The sequence below is a fragment of the Sorex araneus genome, chromosome 1 (assembly GCF_027595985.1).
Source record: "Sorex araneus isolate mSorAra2 chromosome 1, mSorAra2.pri, whole genome shotgun sequence".
Taxonomy (NCBI): Eukaryota; Metazoa; Chordata; class Mammalia; order Eulipotyphla; family Soricidae; genus Sorex; species Sorex araneus.
Genome location: NC_073302.1, coordinates 241045572 through 241069064, shown reverse-complemented (window position 1 = coordinate 241069064; position 23493 = coordinate 241045572). Strand labels below are relative to the sequence as shown.

General features: G+C 38.9%; 1 protein-coding gene across 6 annotated transcripts in view; it reads left to right on the top strand.

Moving 5' to 3' along the window:
- Positions 1-23493, top strand: part of PAN3 (poly(A) specific ribonuclease subunit PAN3) — a 135693-nt gene that overhangs the window by 12095 nt on the left and 100105 nt on the right. For all 6 annotated transcript variants that reach the window (XR_008629289.1, XM_055132246.1, XM_055132241.1 and 3 more), the window contains exons 2-4: positions 11732-11853; positions 12819-12885; positions 15108-15178. Coding sequence is in view for 5 of the 6 variants with exons in the window: in XM_055132246.1 (XP_054988221.1) it covers positions 11732-11853; positions 12819-12885; positions 15108-15178 (260 nt within the window). In the remaining variant the exon portion in view is untranslated. The remainder of the gene's footprint in view (positions 1-11731; positions 11854-12818; positions 12886-15107; positions 15179-23493) is intronic.

Below are 23493 nucleotides of genomic sequence, written 5' to 3'. Positions count from 1 at the left end.
GCTGGTGGTGTTCTGGGGACATACCATGCTGGGGCATAGACATCTCAGGGCTTTTGCATGCTGGGCAGTTGCTTCAGAACTTTGAGCTATCTTCTCACCACTAGGTTTTCTTTCATTTTAGTCAGAAGTTGGTCTATTGGCTAGAGAGATGATAAAGTGGGTTGAGTGTGCCTTGCAAGTTACTGACCTGGGTTTGCTCCCTGGCAAACCCCATATGGTCTTCTTCCCCTTCCAACCCCCCGCAAAGCCCTGCCCCTGAGTGGTCCCTAAACACAAAGCCTGGAGTAAGCCCTGAACACCCTCCAGGTGTGGCCCAAAAAGCATGGGGGAGGGGGAAAGGTGGTTTTTTTGGGGCTATATTCTGGCGGTGCTTAGGGACTACTCAGCTCAGTGCTCAGGGTTGCCCCTCACAGTGCTTAACGTGATGCCAGGTAGTGAGCCCAGGTCTCCAGCATGGAATAAAGCTGCGTCTCTTCAGCCTATTGAGCTACCGCTCTGGTTCCAAGACCTTTATATTCTGAACGGATGGGCATGATAGAGGAATATGTTTTTGGTTTTCTTTTTCCCCCTCCCCTCTCTTCCCTTTCCTCCACTCCCCTCACTCTTTCCCTCCCCTCACTCTTTCCGTTGCTGGGAATCAAACCCAGGATGATGAGTGAGATTTTAAGTGTTAATTGTGGAAGATGTGGAAGATGGTTTAAAGGGCAGGAGGTGCCTTTAAGCAAGCAGCTCCCAGGTAGGTGTGGACTAGAACTAGAATAGGATTCTTTGTGAAGGAGGGCAGGAGAAAATTTAGGAGATTCTTAACACTGAGGGAGGCGAGTTAGGCAGGACAGTAATTGTGGACATATTAAGTATTGGTCAGATAACACATAATTTTTGCAGGTAAAGCAAGTGGATGTGGAAACATGGATGGAAGTTGTCATGAATGAGATAGGGAAGGCTGAAGTCAGTAGGGAGAGAGCTCAGTTGGTTTTTGGACATGTTGCATGCAAATGTTGGATTTTGAGGTGGCAGATAGCTATGAATCTTGAGTTTTTGAGATAAAAGCTTTAAGCTATTAGTCCACACATGCAAATGTGGAAATGGATGAAATCATTGGGGAATGTGATTTCTGTAAGTGACTCACATATCTATGCAGTGAAATTATTCTTGGAAGAAGGAAGAATAGTAAAATGGCACTTGAGCCCTTCTTTGCCACATGCACACACACACTTTCCATCATTTTAAATGTTCTTCATGTGGATATTTTTTTTCTATTTGATTCTTACAACTAGCATTCGAATACTTCACCATTTTTCTTTTATTCTTTATTTTTTCTTTGTTATTTTTAGTATTGCTGGGTATTGAACCCAGGGCCTTATGCATGCATGCATGCATTACTCTTGGGCCACATTCCCATTCCTCAGTGGCTAAGTTATCGAGGTATTTGTGTAAATGGTAGGATTTATAATTAGGTTTGTATTCTTTAAAATAGATTTTATAAAAGCTTTTTTCCTCCTTTTTGCTCCACACCTGGTACTACTCAGGAATTAAGAACTCCTACTTCTGTGTTCAGGGATCATTCCGAAGGGCTTGGTGGAGCATATGGAGTGCCAGGGTCCATATGATTGGCTGCATTCATGGCAAATGCCTTGCCTGCTGTACTATTACTCATCTATATAATTTTATCTTTATCATCTGCAAGCTTTTTAGCCACATCTGCAAGCTTTTTAGCCACACCTAGTGATGCTCCTGGTGGCACTCTGGAAACCATATGGTACTGGGGTTTGAACCAGAATAGGCTGCATGCGAGGCAAGCTCCATCAGACCTGTAAACCTATCTGGCCCGTTTACATTTGTTTTCATCAAGGCTCATGTTCTTTCTTCAGTCTCTCTCTCTCTCTCTCTCTCTCTCTCTCTCTCTCTCTCTCTCTCTCTCTCTCCCCTCCCCCCCAACACACACACACATACACCTGGACAGTGTTCAGGGCTTACTCTTGTGTCTGTACTCAGTCAGGGGACTGTATGCAGTGCTGGGGACTGAACATGGGTTGTGGGTTGGCTGTACACCCTCTTTCTTCAGTCTCAAGGGTTGAATGTAAACCCTCTTACTCTGATACAGCATATCTTGCTAGAATTAAGTCATTAACTGAAAAGTGTGTTCTATTAGCCTCCCTTGGATAAGTCAGTATAGATCTAAATAAATGACCCACTTAAAAATGAACCAGCAATTTGCAGAAGAAACACAGATGACCAATAGTATGTATAAATGTGTGTAAATATACTCAGTTTTAGAGGCCAGAGAGATTGTATGGAAGGACACTTGCCTTGCATGTAGCTGTGGCAGCAGTGACCCAGGTTCAAATCCCCAGCACTGCCAGGGGTCACTCTCGTTCCTGAGCACAGAGCCGGGAATTGTCCTTTTAATACCACCAGGTGTTCCTCCCCGAACAAAACAAAACTTAATTTCATTAACAAGTGACTAAAGGCAAATTAAAACATTTTTTGTTTTGTGGTGCCAGTGATGAACTTAGGGCTCAAATATGTAAAGCATGTGCTCTTCCATTGAACTACATCCCTACCACTGAGCTTTAGGCCTTCTTTAAGCCTTTTGACTTCAGGGTAAAAATGATTGCAGGTGTGGGTATGCAAAGAAAATGTACTGTAATAAATCCCGATAGAAATGTATACTGGTGTGACCTTTTACAAAATTTGAAATGTTTATATCCTTCATGATAATTTAGTTTTGGGCACTTGCTGGTGCCTGCTCGAGCAAATCAATGAACAACAGGATGACAATGGTACAGTGCTACGGTACAGAAACCTAAGATACGTGTATAATGTTACTTATTGTAGTGTGAGGACTGGAGTGATAACACAGTGGGTAGGGCGTTTGCCTTGCTTGCAGCTGACCAGGGTTCGAGTCCTCTGTCCCCCTCGGAGAGCCTGTCAAGCTACCGAGAGTATCCTGCCCACACGACAGAGCCTGGCAAGCTCCCCGTGGCATATTTGATATGCCAAAAACAGTTAACAAGTCTCAGAATGGAGATGTTACTGCTGCCCGCTCGAGCAAATCAATGAACAATGGGATGACAGTGCTACAGTGCTATTGTAGTGTGATTCAAAGGGTAGTAAGAAGTGGAAGCAGTGAATTCCTGTTAACAGAGATGTCATGGTACAGTAGGAGAATATGTAGGGAGGATAGTGAACACTTACGTGCTTGATGTATTGTTAGATGGGGGGCACTGGTTACAAAACAGTATGTGTAATTTATTTTTGTTTTTGGGTCGCACCTGCTGGGGATTAGGAACTGCTCTGTACTCAGGGCACCGTGAGGTGCAGGGACTGAACTCGGGACTCCTGCATGCAAAGTATACGTCTAGCCTTTTAAGCTATCTCTCTGGCCCCTAAATTTCCTCCTAAAAATTAAGAAAACACATAGAGAAATAAACGGTTGTTAATGATATTTTGTGATATCGTTTAACCATATTTCTGTATGATTTAAATTAAGTATCTCATAATTGGGATAATACCTATAATGCTACTATACAACAAAGAAGACGAATCCAAAGGTACCCTGTGTTAGCCTACTAAAGAATTGGAAATACATGTTAGGCAGTTCTCTGCAATATTCAACACCAGGGTTCGGAGAGATAGTGTAGCGGGTGAAGAGCTTGCCCGGGTTTAATTCCCAGAACCATGTATGGGTCTCCCCCGCTCCTCCCGCAAAGAAGAATTTAACAGCATTCTTTGTTTTAAACCTAAGTAAACCATAGGTTTAGATAATCTTGGATGGATAGTTTGCACGAGTAAATTGCTATTAGAAACAATTTTTTCTCTGCCATAAAGTCTTAAGGCATTTTATTGAGAAAATGAGCAGCAGCAGGTTTTGAAATGCTTATTGCTTTGTTGGCAGCATTTGATTATGTAGAAAAAGCAGTTATTTTGGCACAGATCCCAAACTGAAACTTTTATTGGAAGGCATTTTTTATTAAGTAATCAGATGGACCATACTAAATATTAAATAGCTTCACCCAAGAGCTCAATTTATTTAGTTGTTTATGGTCCAGTTTGTAGCTAGTTCATCTTGGAAGGCCTGTAGCATGCATAGTGTACCTCAGAGTCTTATGCTATCATCTGTCTGTATCTGTTCCTTTCTGATAGACTGAGGAATAGTGTATGTATTGAAACAGTTTCAGGTCAAATCTTGAGCATACACACTATATACTGGATAAACAGAGTAGATAAAATTTGTATATCTTTGGGCATACACACTGTATATACTTTGTATGCTGAGTAGATAAACAGCAATCACTCTTGGATATATACATTGTATGTACTGTTTATATACTGTAAACTGTATGCTTGTGTAGATGCACTTGTGTAGATTCTGCATATACACTGTATAGTGAGTAAACTATATATTCCCATGTATATGCTGTATATACTCTTGGGTATATATACTGTATGCACTATTTATACTGTATATACTGAGACATAACTGTATACACTGACATGTATGTGAATACTCTGGGTGAACAGTAGGATTTCAGCTACTTCATAAAGATAGGATCTGATTTCTGGTTCATAGTACTTTTTTTAGTCATGGTATAGTCTTGCTGAGTTCATAGGTTCAGTATGTCAGATAGACCTTACATTTAAAATTTTGAGGTGTAAGGGTCTTCTAATGGGTTTAGGAGGCCTAGAATCCCAGCGATTCTAGGCCCAGTGGGCTGGTGTAATGCAAGGTATCAGTGCAGTTCTACTAAGGCCCTGGGATTCGAGGAATTATTGGGCTAGCAATACTAGGGGACCTTCAGGGATTCACCCTGCAGTGCTTGGGGTCACCAGTAGTGCCAAGGAACTAACTGGGGTTGGCAGCATACACCTTAACTAACTCCTGTACTGTCTCTTTAGCCCTGATCTTGTGGTTTTAAAAACAATATAAGCTTGTTTCTTGAGTAGTCTGATACTTTATGCAAATGATGTGTGTGTGTGTGTGTTTGTTTGTTTGTTGGGGAATTATCTCACAGTCTGCTGCTGCCCACCCTCCCCACCCCCCTACACTCTTTGTTTCTGTTTTTTTTTTTTTTTTCTGGGGGGGTGGGTCACATCCATTGATGCTCAGAGGTTACTTCTGATTCCTGATTCTGCTCTGAAGGATTGCTCCCGGCAGTGCTCAGAAGACCATATGACATGTCATGTATTAAATCCTGGTAGGCCACATGGAAGGCAGGTGCCCTGCTCACTATACTATCTCTCCAACCCCTTGGAGCTTAATTTAATGATTTAATGAGGTGGAAATAAGCTATGTTGAAGGGAGAAGTTCTAAGAACTTGATTTTGATTAATGGAAGTAGGGAACATTTTGAGAGAGTTTTGGGGAGGCAGCTATGTGGAGATGAATTAGAGGAAGGAATTAAGGGTAAATGAATTTTAAGCTTAAAAATATTTGTTACACATCTAGCTAGCAACTTTTAATAAGCAGTTATGAATGTTTGTTTGGATCTTAGGACTGACAGTGATGGAGTGTAGTGGGATTTGGGAACTTGTAAAATCAGACAGCTCTATTTTTATTTATTATTATTATTATTGCTTTTTGCCTTTTTGGGTCATGCCCAGCATGCTCAGGGCTCTGAATTCAGCAATCACTTCTGGAGGTGCTCAGGGGGCTATATGGGATGCCCAGGATCAAACCCAGGTCAGCACAATGGAACGCAAATGCACTACCCTTGGTACTATCACATCTCTGTTTTTATCTCATCTCTGATACTGCTGCTCAGACAGCTCTGTTTTTATCTCATCTCTGATACTGCTGCCAAAATGGGTAATGATATATACATATGTCTGTAAATTGTGTTGTGATTGTGTATATATATAAAACAGTATATTGCATGTGGAACTTAAAGTTACATAGTACGGTAGCCACAAAGGTCAACACAATAGAGAACTGATTCGTACAATTGATTAGGTGGGGTGGGGGGTTGGGAAGAAGGAAGAATATTTTCAGAAGATATTTCCTTCAGTTCTGTGAAGTTATGTTGGTTTTGGAACTCCCTAATGACCTTATCTTAACTAACTGCAGTGATATTACACCCAAATAAGGCCTCATTTTGAGGGACTGAATTTAGAAGTTTAACAGGAATTGTGGGAGCAGAGTTGAATTTATAACAGTTGTTGAATGGATTAGAAAAGAAAGATAATATATAATCCATAAAATCCTAACAAGATTTAAATAATTTAGAAAGTGCTCACAGCATAATGATATCTATAGTAAAGGCTTTTTTGGCTCCTTTGGTTATCACCATGTTGGGTAGAGACACTACCCATGTTTTAGGTAGGTGGGGAACATACAGTTGAGTTCTTGACAGATCTGCACAGAAAGGTCATCACAAATACAAGGATTGTATTCATTATTGTTTTTGTGTAATTTCATTATACCATTTTGTGTGTGTGGAGGGGTGGGGTTGGACCACACCTTGTGGTAACTGGGGACTCCGTGACTTAGGTTAGGTATTCCGGGAAGTCTGCAGGGGACTGTTGAGCTCAGAGAACTTTTTTTTTTTTTTTTGCTTTTTGGGTCACACCCGGCAATGCACAGGGGTTACCTCCTGGCTTTACACTCAGGAGTTACTCCTGGCGGTGCTCAGGGGACCATATGGGATGCTGGGAATCGAACCTGGGTCGGCCGCGTGCAAGGCAAACGCCCTACCCACTGTGCTATCGCTCCAGCCCCATCAGAGAACTATTCTGGGGAGGGAACTAAGGCTTCCCATGCACAGCATGCATTCAGCTAGCTATCTGTGGTCATATAAAGATAATGTTAGATGTATTATTTCATCTTTATAAGGTATTATTTGATTCTATTGATGGTACCACTGATAAATCCATTTGTTGCATAATCCAGACTTCAGACCTGGTCCAGGAAATTTGGGAAGCACTTTAATCTCCTTTTTGTATTGTTATAGTTCACATTGTACAAGCAGACTCAGAGAAGTTTTGCAATAAAGAAATAAGACTTAGTACTATCCCCACCCCGGCATTTTCCATGTTTACTTGACTTTAGAATTCCTCTGATAAATACCTATGATCCAGTGTGATGCTTTTGAAAAACTAAGCTCATTCATTAAGAGAAGAAAGAGACTTTATTTTTTTTTCTTTTTGGGTCACACCTGGTGATGTTCAGGGGTTACTCCTGGCTCTGCACTCAGGAATTACTCCTGGCGGTGCTCAGGGATGCTGGGAATCAAACCCGGGTCGGCCTGGCACAAGGCAAACGCCCTACTCGCTGTGCTATCGCTCCAGCCCCGAAGAAAGAGACTTTAGCTGTGAGTTTGGTTTTTATTAGTGGATGATTGTCTTGCACATTTTTGTATGTTACTGTAGGTAGTGAAAAATTCTTCTTTTGTTCAGAGTTTGTAGCCCATGATCATTTCACACAGAAGGCTTGAAGCATTACCTTTTTATTTATACTTCCCCCCCCCCACCTTACCAGGGAACATATCTGGGTCCATCTTAGATGTGAGAATGACTCTCTTTGTAAGATGAGGGTGGGAGAGATGTATAGGAATTTGGTGCAGACCTTGCCTGTGGCTGACCTCAATTTGCTTCCTGCCGTTACATTGTTTCCAGCCTTGAGAGTGCAAATCTGGAGGCCCCCCCTCCAATCCCCTGCTCTGCTAGGGGTCGTGGGGGCTGGGTGGGTCTGAATAACCCCCAGTATTGTAGGGCATCATTGTTTTTTTTAAATTATTTTTATTTTTATTTTTAATTAGTGAATCAGCGTGAGGGTACAGTTACAGATTTATACATTTTTGTGCTCATGTTTCCCCCATACAAAGTTCGAGAACCCATCCCTTCACCAGTGCCCATTCTCCACCACCAGTAAACCCAGCATCCCTCCCACCCTCCCCAGTTCCGTCTCCCCCCACCCCAAACTGCCACTATGGCAGGGTATTCCCTTTTGTTCTCTCTCTCTGATTAGGTGTTGTGGTTTGCAATAAAGGTGTTGAGCGGCCATTGTGTTTAGTCTCTAGTCTACATTTGGCCCGCATCACCCTTCCCCCACATGACCTCCGACCACATTTTACTTGGTGTTCCCTTGTCTGAGTTGTGTAGGGCATCATTGTTATGCTTCAGACAGGACTTCCCACCTAGTTGGCTGAAAGCCAGAGGCCATGCCTATTGAGCACCTTGGGAATCCCACCCTGTACCTGCCTCCTCCATTATATATAAGGTGCTTTGAGTTTAATAGGGAGCTTTTTTTTTTTTTTAAGTCAGAGATCAAGATAAACTTTCTTTTAATTTCAGGCATCGTGATCTCTCTCCTTTTTTTAATTTTTAAAAAAAATTTTAAATTTTATTGAATCACCGTGAGATAGTTACAAGCTTTCATGTTTGGGTTACAGTCTCACAATAATCAAACACCCATCCCTCCAGCAGTGCATATTCTCCACCACTAATATCCCGGGTATACCCCCTCTTTCCCACCCTCCCCCTGCCTCTATGGCAGACAATATTCCCCATACTCTCTCTCTACTTTTGGGCATTATAGCTTGCAACACAGACACTGAGAGGTTATCATATTTGGTCCATTATCTACTTTTGGCATGCATCTCCCATCCCAACTGGTTCCTCCAGCCATCATTTTCTTTGTGATCCCTTCTCTATTCCATCTGCCTTCTCCCCTCTGCTCATGAAGCAGTCTTCCAGCTATGGGGCAATTCCCCTGACCCTTGTATCTACTGTCCTTGGCTGTCAGCCTCATGTGATGCTACCCTACACTCCACAAATGAGTGCAGTCAATGGGGAGCTTATTTTGATTCTCAGTTCCTATCATTAGGTTGTGTCTTTGGGCAAGTTGTCTTGCAAAATAAAAAGAATATCAACTGCGATAGTTCCTCAGACTTGAAATTCATATCTATACAACAGTTGCTCAGATGATTATTAGTTCATAGATATATGATAATTATAATAATGGAGACGGTACTAGAATTTTCATAGTAGTAGTATAAAGTGCACTGCTAATGATTATTTCATAGCAATGGCTAGAGTTTAAGTGGATTTAAAAAACCCAGAAATTGAAGCACTGGAATTTCTTGATTTTTCCTTGATAATCAAGGTGTCTCCTTATACCTTTGTCATTTGGACTTAAAAGCACTTGTAGGGGCTGGAGAGATAGCACAGCGGGTAGGGCGTTTGCCTTGCACGCGGCCGACCCGGGTTCAAATCCCAGCATCCCATATGGTCCCCTGAGCACGGCCAGGGGTAATTCCTGAGTGCATCGCCAGGAGTAACCCCTGTGCATCGCCAGGTGTGACCCAAAAAGCAAAAAAAAAAAAAAAAAAAAAAGCACTTGTATGCCTCTTCACTTTAGAATCCCATGTTTTAAGTAGGACATGAGTCTGTTCTTTGTAACCTTTTAAAAAAAAGGATCTCTAAAAAAAGAATACTTAAACTTTTATCTAAGGTTGGTGATTTCTTGGAGTGTCAAGTCCAAGGATTGCTGGCTATAAGGTAGTTTTATATTTATTTATTTATTTATTTATTTATTTTGGATTTTAGGTCATACCTGGTGGAACTCAGGGCTTACTCCTGGTTTTGTGCTCAGGGGTTTGGGTGACCATATGTGCCAGGGATTGAGTTGGGGTCAGGTGTGTGCAAGGCAAATGTCCTACCCACTGTATTATCTTTCTGGCCCCTATTATTATTCTTTTTAGAAACCTTACTCTTTTTCTTCGTGACACCACCAATTTGCATTTCCACCAACAGCACTTGCACAAGAGTTTTTCTCTGTGGCCTCACTGAACATTGTAACTTTTCAGTAACAGCCATTCTAATAGCCATTCTAATAGATTTTTAATATCTTTTTAAAGATCCTATTGGCTTTTGTATGTCTTTAGAAAGTTATTTACCCAATTTTTAATAGTTCCCCCCTCCACACACACACTGCTGAGTTGTGTGAGTTGATTATTTGACTGTTGACCCTTTATCCAGATGTGGTTCAGAAATACTTTTTGTCTGCTGCGTAGACTCATTGTAGTTTGATATTGTCCACTTGTTTGTTGTTGCTACTGTTGCTTTACTTAGGGGTTAGTATCATATTAGGAAAATGCTTCCCCAGCTGGTGTCACTCAGTTTTCATCTAGTTGTTTCTTTCTTAAAATGCATTTGTTTGTTTTGTTTTGGGGTCACACCGACCAATGCTCAGGGGTTACTTCTGGCTCTGCAGTGATGAATTAATTACTCCAGGCGATGTTTGGGGGACCATAGGGTATGCTAAAGATCCAACCTTAGTTGGTTATGTGCAAGGCAAATGCCCTGCCCACTGTACTATGTATGCTTCAACCCCATTTTGTGGGAATTTTTTTAGTAAGAAAATTAATCCCATTCTTGAGGACTCTGCCTCTAATCAGGGCCTCCCAAAGGCCCTGTTTTTCATACTTCCTTTTAACATTTGAGGAACCTAGATTAAAAGGAGTTTGAAGGATTACAAATACTGTAAATACTCCTATCAACATTGAGTTTGAGGGTTTACAACACTGTGGGTCATAATACCCTTGGTCCACATTGCAGCATTTTCAAAAGAGTTTACTCCTTCATGGATGTGGCAGTAGTTCATGGTTCTTAGTGGCAGTTCTCAGTGACTCTGCCTGGAGGAGGGCAGTTTTCCTTGCAGTTAAGCTCATTTTAAAGTGTATAGAGCTTTGTAATTAATCAGTCACTTAGAAAATAACTGTGCCAAGTACTCACCAGAAAGTTGCATGTAAAACATGCTGTCAATTACTTTATTACTATGTGGCAGATTGTGTTGCCAGTTAGAAATAGTTATCCTATACTAAAATCAGCAACTTGTCAGTATTCCTAAACTTCATCCCATCACTGCCTCTGCAGAATGGTTTTTATTGAATTACGTTAATGTGAGACTGCTGGTTTGTTTCATGAGATGTGATCCGAGAAGCACTGTCTGTAACACTGTCATCCTGTTGTTCATTGATTTGCTCGAGTGGGCACCAGTAACCTCTCCATTGTGAGATTTGTTACTGTTTTTGGCATATTGAATACGCCACAGGTAGCTTGCCAGGCTCTGCCATGCAAGTGGGATACTCTTGGTAGCTTGCTGGGCTCTCCAAGAGGGGTGGAGGAATCGAACCCAGGTCGGCCACATACAAGGCAAACGCCCTACCTGCTATTCTATCGCTCTAGTCCAACTCCTAGAAGCAGTCCTGAGAAATTTGCCTCTGCTTGCCATATGAAGAATCATGGAAAAATTACAGCGGTTTAATACAAACACTGTCTTGCAAAAGTTAAATTAAAAATGTGAGGACAGTGGAAGCACGGTATAGTAGTTTTTTCAGATTGTGCTTGGATAACTAATAAAATATCACCTGTGAGGAAAAAACAGTCTATGAGAAAGAAATTTAAATGCATTTTTAGAGATAGCCAATTTTATTTTGTTCTGCTTCTGGTAATGAGGAGGTAAATTACAATGAGTGTGATGGGGCTTGGGAAATATCTCAGAGCACTGGAGCCACACCAGCACTACATAGCATCCTGAGCGCTTCTGGGCATGGCCCTGGGGTCTGCTAGCCAGACATGATCCCTGGGCCCCCTGGTTCTGCTGGAAGCCTTCCTCCCAAAGGAAGGTTATTGGAGGTTGAAGACTTAAAAAACTTTGGAAGTACAGAAGCTACATCAATATTTTGTGGTTTTTAAAATAACTTAGATACTTGAATTTCCTTCTCTTTCAGTTCCTGGACTAGATGGAGGTGCTTTAAGTGAAACAAGTCTCACAGATTCCTATTTCAGTACCAGCTTTATTGGAGTCAATGGATTTGGAAGCCCTGTAGAAACAAAGTATCCCTTGATGCAGGTATTTAATATGCATTTTTATGTCACTGAACAGTGAAATATATTCCAATGGCCTGAAACAGAGTCTTCACTTCCTCCTAAACTTGCTGGGTGGGAGATGGGATTCTTGGAAGAAGGTAGAGAATAAGCCCACCTACTATCTCTTGGGTGTTAGGGAGGCTTTTTTCATGGATGGAGTTGGGTAGGGTGGTGAATCGGATGATTAGGGTGGGGTAAAGACTAGTTCCACACTCTTCCATTTTGTCAGTTGGACAATTTTAAGGGCCTTTCAGGATGGGGAAGTCAGGATGTAGAGTATGTTAAGAAAGTTTGGGACATAGAAATAAGTGAATAGCCAAACTTCATAGAAATTAAAAACATGAAGCATCTTATGCATTGGGAAAAGATGTAACTAACATTATGCATCATTGTTTATATCCTCAGATAGATACTGGAGTTTAACTGTTTTGGACCAGGAAAGTTATTATTTTAATAATAAAGGAGTTTCATATTATTTTGTATGGTAGATAAATTATGGAAACACAGTTTGAAATAGTTCTGCAAACTTTAGTTTTAAATTCTGGATTAGAGAGTAAAGTTTTTTTTTTTTTTTTTTTTTTTTTGCTTTTTGGGTCACACCCAGCGATGCTCAGGGGTTACTCCTGGCTCTGCACTCAGGAATTACTCCTGGCGGTGCTTGGGGGACCATATGGGATGCCGGGGATCGAACCCGGGTCGGCCGCGTGCAAGGCAAACGCCCTACCCGCTGTGCTATCGTTCCGGCCCCTAGAGAGTAAAGTTTTATTTAGTGTGTTAGAAGTAGAATCTGGAGTTTTTGTGTACATTATTGCAATTCACTAACGTTAATAGGGATATTGCAATGTGTATAATGTGAAAGACAGATTGAAAGAAGCTAAGATGATCAATCTTAATCTGTTAATTATGAATGTTTTTTCATTGACTCTGTCTATGAATTTTGTTTTTCAGAGAATGACTAATAGTAACAGCTCCCCAAGCCTTCTAAATGATAGTGCCAAGCCATATGCAGGCCACGGTAAGACTTGGTCTCCTTATTTTGCCTCTCCCCCTCAATGGCACCCTCCCACCCCTGCACTCTTTCCCTCCTCCTCTCCCTCCTGTAAAAACAATCTGTCTGTTGTAGAAGTTTTAAAATTATAGATAAGTATGAAGAGAAAAATTTAAATGACCTCTTTGATCCACATATATCTGTGCCATATATAAATATAACAGTGAAGTTCATCCTACATATTTGTTTATTTTGGTGCAAGGGAATGCACCCAGAGTGTCATACATACAAAACATGAACTCTACCACTGAACTGTATCCCTGGCTCCTAAATAACTTTAAAATGATATTATCTGTGTTTCATAAGCAGAATTCCACTGCTTATTTTCATAAATAAATAGTTAAGTGTACTTATATTTTTCTTTTAACTATTTTAATGAGGTATGTGTTTTTATGCTTTATATGCTTCATTTAGAAACATCCTTAGTCATGAAATTATTTTAAAGGATGCAGACATTTAAGCTTTTGACACAGAATTTTGCGATACCTTGTGGTGAATCTTATTCTAAAAATAAATGTTCAAGAATGCTTATTAGAAATAGATAATATTGAATGGCCTAAAAATCATACAGGGGTTAAGGTTCTTGCTTTGCTTGTGGCCAACCCTGGTTTGATCTCCACACCACGTATGGTGCCCCTGAGTGTTTCCAGGAGTGATTCCTGAGCATAGAACCAAGAGTAAGCTCTGAACACCGCTGGGTGTTACTCAGTCCCCTGCCTCATCCCGGATACATAACAATTAAGAGTTAATGCTCTACATCAGTAAAACATAAGTAATAATGAGAATAAGAATTTGCTTGCTATTTTTTTGATAGTTAATTTTTTTGTGTCCAGTCTCATCACCATTGGAAATTTGAACCTTTTGTGGTTTTTTTTGGCTAATAAAGGGAGTGTTTTTTCTTTTATAGTAAATAAAAACTTGCAGTAAATAAAATGAACTTTGTAGCATTACAGTTTTTAGATTTTTAATAGAAATTATATGCTGACTTTAAACTTTTATCAGAGCTTAATAGCTGAATAGCCTAAATTTAAGTGCTTTGTATATCTACATTATATAAAAATTTGTGTCTTGCTATCTCTTCTTTCTCTTTGTATTATTGTCTATATAAAATCAATTCCAATTATAATAAAGGACAAGACAAGAAATATTGAGCCATAGGAAAATAGATTAAGCAATAATCTACCAAAGAGTTTTAAGTAGTGAGGACATTTACACTATTTTAGGATTTCACAGATGATTTAATTAGAAGTGTAAGATTAAAGATCAGAAATTAAGTTAAAGTATTTTATTGTATACTATATATATACCTATTCAGAAACACTTCACATTTGTTAAGTGAGAAACATTTTAGAGATACAGATATGTTTGTAACTCTGGTTTCAGAGTAATAGAACTTTGAGCCAATTAAATATATTTTATGTTTTGAAACATTTTCATGTCTTTATGAAGCATTCTACATTAGTATTTTTAAAATATAGACCTTATTTTTTAAGATAAGATTTACCAAATGCCTGGTGCTAAGCTTTAGATAAACAAGTGTTTATCTTGTTGTATCTGAGTTGTGTCTCCACTCTGTATCTTCAAGTGCTGCCCTAGTGGTCTCCACGCACTGCTTGGGTTTCTCTCCATAGAGTGTAAACGTCACTGAACTCTTGTTGGACTCCAGGATCACTAGGGAGTAGCTCCAGGTCCCCAGGCACTAGCAACTCTGACCTCTATTGCAGGAAGAAAAGGAATATTATGTACAGTAGATAACTTGAGAGCTCAGCCTAAGGGTTAACATCCTATAGTCTGATCTCTCAGAATATAGTTGACTACCCTACCCTCGGCTCCCCTCAATAACACAAACATTTACCACGAATAGACTGACTTTTCTCATAAACACATTACTAATAATATGGTTAAGAGTCATCTTTTCTCTGATTTTTTATTTTTTTGGTTCTAAGCAATAGATGCATCCTAGTATGTGTATCTTCTGAATAAATGTACTGAGTGTTGTATGAATGAAGTGTTCTATAATATGGGCTTTGTTCACTAAGGAAATATTTGAAAATGCACTGTGATATGAGGCATTCAATTTAATTACTATGGTATATGATAAGTTATTATTGCTATAATCATTGTCAAGTTAAACATTTATTAGATCTGTGGGTTACCTGAGTTGTCTGTGTGGAAAATTGTTTCCACAGATTCTCTAACTTCACCTGCTTCATCCTTGTTTAATGACTTTGGTGCCCTCAACATCTCTCAGAGAAGAAAGGTAGGTAAAATTGAAATTTATGTGGAACTAATGGAATCAGTCCATGATACTGGTTGGGGTCATATATGAGAACTTCTCAGGATTCTCTAAAGTGGAGGGGAGGGTGGAATTTTTGTGAACTATATTTTTCTTGCCTTTGTTTATCCTTTTTTCTTTCTTAGATAAAGCCTTATCTTTGAATGCAAGATTTTCCTTTTTTTTTGGGGGGGGGGTGGAAAACTTTTGCTTACTCTTGCTCATTTTCTTTATCTTTTTTAAAGTTTTCCATTTTAAGATATGTCATTTCTGTGAATGTGACCTACTGCTGTGTAGGTGTGTTGGTTGTGTTATCTTGAATTACGAGTAACTTTGTCCAATTATTAATAATTTATACCCTAATTTAAATTCTGCATTATGAGGCAGACTTAAAACCTTCAACTTTCTAATTGGCTTATCTTTTAAAAACGAGTTTAAAGCCTGTATATTTGAAATTTCCTTTTATTTGGAATTGTGACTGATAGAGCATGCATAGGTTTTGAAGTGTTTTATTAGGGATATGTTCTATCTCAAGTAGAATTGGAACCTTTATTATAGGTTTGTACTTTTGTGTATTAATAAGAATCCGTATGTTATTAATAATCTAGAGACGGTGGTATATTTGGTTCGACTTAGAAGTAACTAATGGTATTCAGGAGAGTGTAAGTCCTGGTGGAAGTTACTGTTAAGTTACAACTAATTCAATTTTCTAAGTAATGGAAGAATAACCCTAAAAAAGTAATTTTTTAAAAATAACTCTTTTGAATAGGGGCCTCTCCTAACAGACTTAGGGGGCTGCCACCCCCTCAGTAGTGGGCATTTGGTGTAGGGATTCATTGCAGGATCCTGCACCGCCCAGTCTTGCTTCATTACTGGAGCTATCTCCCAGGCCCCAGGAATGTACTGTTTTTAAATTTAGAAAACTGAAATTGGCTTAGGGTATATTTCAGGAGGTTTGTGATCAGATGTTTTCAAGTAGTGAGTGCAGACATTCATGTTTTTGTGCTCAAGCAGTCAAAATTAAAAGCAAGGTACACAGGAGAGCAAATGGCCAAATTCCGGGAAAGAAATGGAAAGAGAGAGTAAGGCAGTCAGGCAGGGGAGCTCCCAGATCAGAAGCTTCCCTGCTTTACTCTTCTATGTCAGGATTCTAAAGATAGGCTGAAGCCCATCTCATTTGATACCTTTTTAACAACTTAGGTGGGCGAGCATTTCTTTAATAGGCTCTAAGAATATGGGCCATTAAAATGAGGGGATGCTGAGATGATTAGCTTTTCGTGGCTGGATCCCCAGGGCCTGGGCCATCCAGGTGATCAGGCACCACCTAGTTCTCCCTGTGACCTTCCATCCAGGTGATTTCTTCCTTTTGGGACATATCCCTAATTGTGTCCTGTCTGTTCACCTTGTCTCAGTGACAGTTTAAATGCAATTCAAGAAGACTGGGTGCTCTCAAGACAAAAAAACAAGACAAAACAAAACAAAACATTTTATGGGGTCAGGTATAAATTACATCAAATATAGTATCTCATATGAAGCATAGATAAGAACAAGAATCTAACTGTAGAATGCTTCCAAGCAAGTAGAATTGATCATCAAAATAACAGGTTAGAGTTTTATAGACTTCCCTCTAGGCCCTACAAGACATTCCTGAGCCATAAATGCTTTTTCATCAATTTGTAGTTTTCTCAACCCAAATGTTATATGTAGACCAGAATTCAATATTGGCAGTAGTGAGAAATAACAGGAGATAAAGCCGTTCACTATGAAAGAAATAGTAAAATGTTGAAAAACAGATACAATCTCTAGAATTAAACTTATCGAGCTCTTTAAGGAAAATAAAGTAACCCTTTTTATACTTTTTAAAATAACTTAAGTAGCATTTCTGATGTAGATAGCAAAATAGAAGCAAGTAAATACATATTCCTAAAGTGAGGTTTATATTGCATATTGGTTATATTGATATATTCCTAATATGTTGATTATAAGATCAACATCTTTAGGTTGAAAAGTATGATTTACAACTACTGACATTAATTTTCCCTTTGTTTTTTTTAACTGATATTTATTTTTGAGAAAATAGTTGTCCTGGAAATTAGAACAAGGACTCTAAAGTGAGACTGTTCTCTTAAAACTTCCAGTAAAATAAAATAACAAGGAACTGTTACTACAAATGTGTTCTCAATGTTTGGCGATTTATTAGCATATTTTCTGATGGAAAAGATCAGTATAAATAAAATGAGCATTGCTACAAATTTCAGTTTTGTGACGTGTGCCAACTTTCTAGGCTGTAATTTCCAGTCAGGATCCCTGCCTGTTGCACTAGCTCTTCAGCCCAGGGATGCTGTATAGCTGATTCTAATCATCTAAGTGGTTAGATGATCAGTGGGTATTTTTATGATAGGCAGCTATGTGCTGTATGAAAAATCTAAACAGAAAGGAATGTTTTCCTGCTTTGCTCAAATCTCATTGAAGAGTCAATACTATATATACTGGGAATAAATACCTTAACACCACTGTTTGTTGTGTAGGGGATCAGTAGTGCACATTCACAAGTTGTAACCTGTGTGCAGGGAACTAAGTTCATTTTAAATAAATGTTTAAAAATGTCTGCAGTTTAATAATGTGATATCTGATATATGATTATTTTTCTAGTCATTTATATTTTACAAAATTATAGGCTTATAACATATAGGACAATTTTCTGAGTTCTCTTTCATAATTGAAATGCAACAATTTGAGGCTTCAGTGTTAACGTTTTCTGGGTTAGGAATACATAATTTTTTTAGGTAGAAAGGTAACTGGTGTTTAACACTCTTGGCCGAGGGTGATAGTAGAGAAATTGAAATTATAGCACTGTACTCTGTGGCAGAATTAAACCCTTCCCAAACTCTGGAGGTGTAAATTTTGCTGCAGATGGTGGTTAAGATATTTGAGATTAACAGATAAAGAAATCTTATCTTAAGAGTAAAATAGTTAAAGTTGAGCACTGATATAAAAGATGATGAATTGAGTTACTTTGAATCACATGTGTTTTTGATAGAAGTGAAATTTTTGATAAATACAGATGGACATTCATAATAACGTGATTCAATCCTGTGACTGCTCGCTTAACTATTCTTGCTAAGCTGTGGGTTTTTCTTTGTTTTGTTTTTGGCTTTTTGGTCACCCCCAGATCTTCTCAGGGATTACTCCTGGCTCTGTACTCAGAAGTTACTCCTGTCAGTGCTGTGGGATCATATGAGATGCGGGGATCAAGCCAGGTCGGGCATGTACAGGACAGGCACTGTACCTGCTGTACTTACTATTTCTCTGGTCCCTGTTTGTTTTTAAATATAGACACATAGACATTGACATGAATCATGGACAAAGTGGGAAACATTGAAAATTTGTGTTTGAATTATTGCCTTCCAATACTTTTTTTAACCCTTTTTTACTCTCCTTTTAGTCTGCTGGCCATATTATTGTTCTTTGGTTTCTTCCTTCACACTACTGATGAAATAGACATTGATGCTGTCAGTTACATTTCTTATTTTCAGTCAATATACAGCTTTGCTTATACATTTGTGCTTTATTCCTAGTAGCAAGATGACAGAAATCAAGGATAAACTATTCACTTAAAAAAAGTCAGATTTCAATGGCCAGTGTCTTTGGGTTTGGGGAACAAAAAATTATGCAGTGCCATGTTTATATTTTCTGTGCCTGATTTTTTTTAAAGATTTTGTTAAAATTCTGGAAATGGGATCAAAGGCTAATAAGGCTTTTATTCTTATTTGTGAGATACAGTTGATGGAGGTTCAATTCTGGTTTATTTTGCTTAAGTTTGCTAACATTACTTTTACTACTTCTTTCCCTGTTTGCTCTTTTTGGAACTCCCTTCCCATTGTTCTGTCTTTCACCGTCTCTTATAAAACTCTTGGTAATATACATATTGTGTGTTTTCTTATTTCTTTGGCATTTACAGTACTTCTGGTGTCTTTGAAAGATGATATTATTTATGGATATCATATGGGTTAATAGACTGGAGAGTTTGATTGAATTCTTTAAGGAGAAAATGAAGTAAATTTGAAGAGATTTTGGAACTTAGAATTAAATTGTGATCTAAGAATTGTTAAAAAGCCTGAAGAAAATGGAGATGATATTTAGAGTGAAATCTTAATAGAAATTGGAATCTAAAGCCTTAACCTTTTTATGTTCTAAAATGTATTGCTTATTATTAGATACCTAGACTAGGCATATCAGTATCTTTCCCCCATAGGTGTTGTGCAGTAATGGTTTTATGGGAAATTGGGGCTAAAAATCCAAATGAATACACTCTACAGTAGGGGACTAATCTTCATCCAACTGCACTTGCCAAGCTGTGGGACTTTGCTCTCATCCCTTAAGCCAGAAATAAGTGAAATTTTTAGCTTTAAGAATATCTATGGGAACTGAAAGAGTTTCTGGTACTGCAGGGGTCACCATCCTGTAGACAGGTTAACACCCAGGATCCTGCTTATGACTTGCTCATAGTGTCTTGGTGAGATTTTTCTCTTAAAAAACAATTGGTCAGGTATAGTGATAACATACTAGTAGTGAATCTTGGTTTAGGATTTAGAGTTAGATGTCTGAATAGATTCCTTATTCATTTATTATCTTTGTGCCTTTAAGCAGCTGTTAATTTTGAAATATCATACTTTAAAATAATCCACTTGTTTATATTGAAATAACATGTTTTTTCCTTGTTCCCAGGAGTTAGTGCTTTGTAAGGAGAAGTACTGTCATTGTTGTCATGTAATTTGAATCTTCTGTAACTTTTAATGCTAATGATGTATAGTAATGAACTTTCCTTAACGAATGGATTTGTTTCTCTCCTGTCTGTATTTTACTTGAAAAACTGTGATACAGTGATACTCTTTCTGCTATTACCCCTCAATTTAACTTGATTTCCTCAAAATGCCATTCATTCAAAAGGCTGGAATGGTATTACAGAGGATATAGTGTGTTTGCCCGGGGCACCGCTGACCTGGATTTGATTTCCATCACCTCCTGCCAGGCATCCCTGACTGATGAACCCAGAATTAAGCCCTGAACACAGTTGGGTGTGGCTCAAACACTTCCCCCTCCCCCACTCCAAAATGCTATTCAAGTAACACAATGATAGGGGCTGTAGGCATAGTTAGGGGTCAAAGTACCTGCCTTGCATGGACCTTCCCATTGGATTCTTGGCATTACATTATCTTCCCTGATTACAGGGTGCAGCCCTGCTGTTGCCTCTGTCATTGTTTTTGACTATAACAGGCCTCTTGAGTACCACTAGGGAAACATGCCCTGCCCCCTAAAAGTCAGAGGGAAAAAAAATGCTAGGTTCTGTGGAAAGAACTCAACTTTGTTTCTGATTAAATAATGAGCTACTGGGGCTAGGTTGCGATAAAGATGTTGTTTGAACAGAAGATATTAAGATATTTTGTTCTATCAAATAGAAGTTTCAAAGATGTGCTTTCTTTGAATTGGTACTTGTTGTCTGGTGACTATATTTACTGCAACAAGAAATAGTCCTCTAAACTTGAGATTGTAGGGAATTTAATTCTACTGATTTTTCTCCAATGTTCCTATTTATTTAAAACATTTTTTCAACTTTATTTCAACACAGTGGTTTACGAAGTAGGTCATATGCATTTGTTATAGGCATTCAGTATTCAAGCACCCATCCCACCACCAGTGTGACCTTCCTTCCACCATTGTCTGTGTTTTCGCAAACCTGCTCCCTTAACAGGCTCAAAACAGTCTGTATAGCTTGTTAGAGTTAAATGGCTAGTGGATTTATCAAAAAATATTTCATTAAAAGAAAATTTGTGAAAATTGTTGTATCTTACCATGTGAACTCTAAGTCCTTGTCTGAGGATTTATTAAGCTGTTGTTGCTAGTTGAATGTTTTTGTTTATTAAACTTAATGGCTCTATGTTACTTTCCCGTCTAATTTGGTGTGTGCCCTCTGGGATGTCAGTATTGTAGAGCTTTGAAATGTTGCACTGCTGCACATGCAGTGGGGAGCTCCAGAAACCCCAGAATATTTAACCAGGAAGTGAATTTATGTGACGTCATTTGCAGGATGTGGTTGTGGCTGCCAGGGTAAAATACTAAAAATGTTTTTGACCCCTCTTTGCTCTCTTTTTTTAGTCTGCTATTTTCTCATACTTTGGTTCTTTCCCTCCACTGAAATAATAAAGACCCTGATTCTTTTTTTTCCTTTTCAGTCACTGTAGAGAATTTTATAATTTTATAAAATTATTAACAAAATTATTAACTTTAAATAATTTCCAATTAAAATATTAGTGTTTTAGAAAATATTTTATTTTCTTTAATACAATTTTTTAAAGGTTTCTACTTTGCCTGTTTACTTCTGTACTTCCAGGAGTACAGGGAGTCAGGGGAGGCTGCCTACTCCCGCTCTGAGAAGACCTCAGAGTTCTCAGCCTGAAGGTTGGTGTACCTAAAATTTTCAAGTTTGGCATTTCAGCATTGTGTAGTGATGAAGCAGCAGAGTTGTGTCATTGGCATGATGGCAGCTGTTGGGGTGTGAGTGCCGTTATTGGGACTGGGCAGGGTGGGGACTCTCTCCATCCCCGTCCTGAGGGCACCCCAGAGTTTTCAGCTCAGTAACTAGTATAATCCGTGAATTTTTTTGAAGAGTTGACTTCTTCCGAGATTTATGAGATTCATGAGTAATTCTATTGATTTTAAAAATATATCCTGAAAGTTGTTTTAGAGATTTTTGTTTTGGGGTTTTATTTTTATTTAAAAATTATTTGATTATGGGGGCTGGAGTGATAGCACAGTAGGTAAGGCATTCGCCTTGCACGAGGCTGACCCGGGTTTGATTCCTAGCATCCCATATGGTCCCCTGAGCACCGCCAGGAGTAATTCCGAGTGCAGAGCCAGGAGTAACCCTTGTGCATCTCCAGGTGTGACTCCCCCCGAAAAAAATGATTTGATTAAAGGATCATGATTTACAAAATTACTCATAGATGAGTTTTAGACATAGTGTTCTAGCACCATCCCACCAGCTTTGTTAACTTTCTGCCACCAGTATTCCCAGGTTCCCTCCTCTCACCCCGCATCCCCTCTATACTCCTCCACGCACTCCCCCCTTTCCATAGCCCCCCCATCTTGACATGTACTTTTTGATTGTTAAAATCTGGGCTAATTGGGTTATCATTCTTCTTATATATAAAATGTAATATTGTTGTCTATAGTCATTATCTAATATTATAACTAGGGATTTTGAGTTATTATGTAAGGGTTGTTTTTTCTTTTTTTGCAGGGTGGGGTCGGGTTGAAACCATGATGCACTTACTGCTTGGGCAAAGAATTAACTAGTAGATCACTGTGCCGTTATCTGGTTGGCTCCTTCACACACTACTATGGTGCTTTTATTTATACAATGTGCCAACATGGTATTGTTGGTGGTTCACTCCTGTTTTCCAGGAAGTTAGGGTATATGGGAAAACAATGAATTTATAAAGAAAAGTTTAGACTTCTCATCTGTAAATGTGCTAGCACTAATTTTAGGTTAATCTGAACCAAGATATGTAATTTTCTGTCTTCTGTTTTTTGGCGTGGGGTGTGGGGTTTCAGCCTCACTCGGTGATGCGCAAAGAGTCACTCTGGAGGTGCTGGGGAACCCTGGGTTGTACCAGGGATTGGCTGCTGGAAGTTCTTTACCCCCTGTCTCTTCAGTCTTCCCTAACTCTGTTTTAGTCCCAAGATTGTTCTTGCATTTTGCAGATAAGGAAGGAGGAGTCATTGAATTTTCTTTCCTTGAAAGAAGTCTGTGTAGCTGTTAGTTGTCATGGATCCTCTTCATACCAAGTACATTTAAAGATTAATATATTTAGCAGGTTTTTTTTGTTACTTTAGGTTAGGATTAGTGAGAATATGTAAAATACATTAAGGACTATTATAGAATGTGAAAATAGATTTTTTTGAATTGTAAACAGTATGCATATAAGAGCTGGTGCCTGGTATTTTGTTAAGTTTGTAATTAACCAAGTTAATAAAGCCAAGTTTTTATTTGTATTTATTTCTGTTTGGGGGCCATACCTGGCAGTGCTCAGGGCTTAGTCCTAGCTCCCTGCTCAGGGATCATTCCTGGTGAGCTAAGACTCATTTTTCTCTGGCCCTCCTGAAAGATAGTATAGTGGGCAGAGCACTTGCCTTGCATTCTGCTGACCCTGGTTCAATCCCTGGTGTCCCATGTATTTGGAGTGATTGCTCCCTGAATGCAGTGCTAGGATTATGGGTCCCAGACCAAATGAAAACAC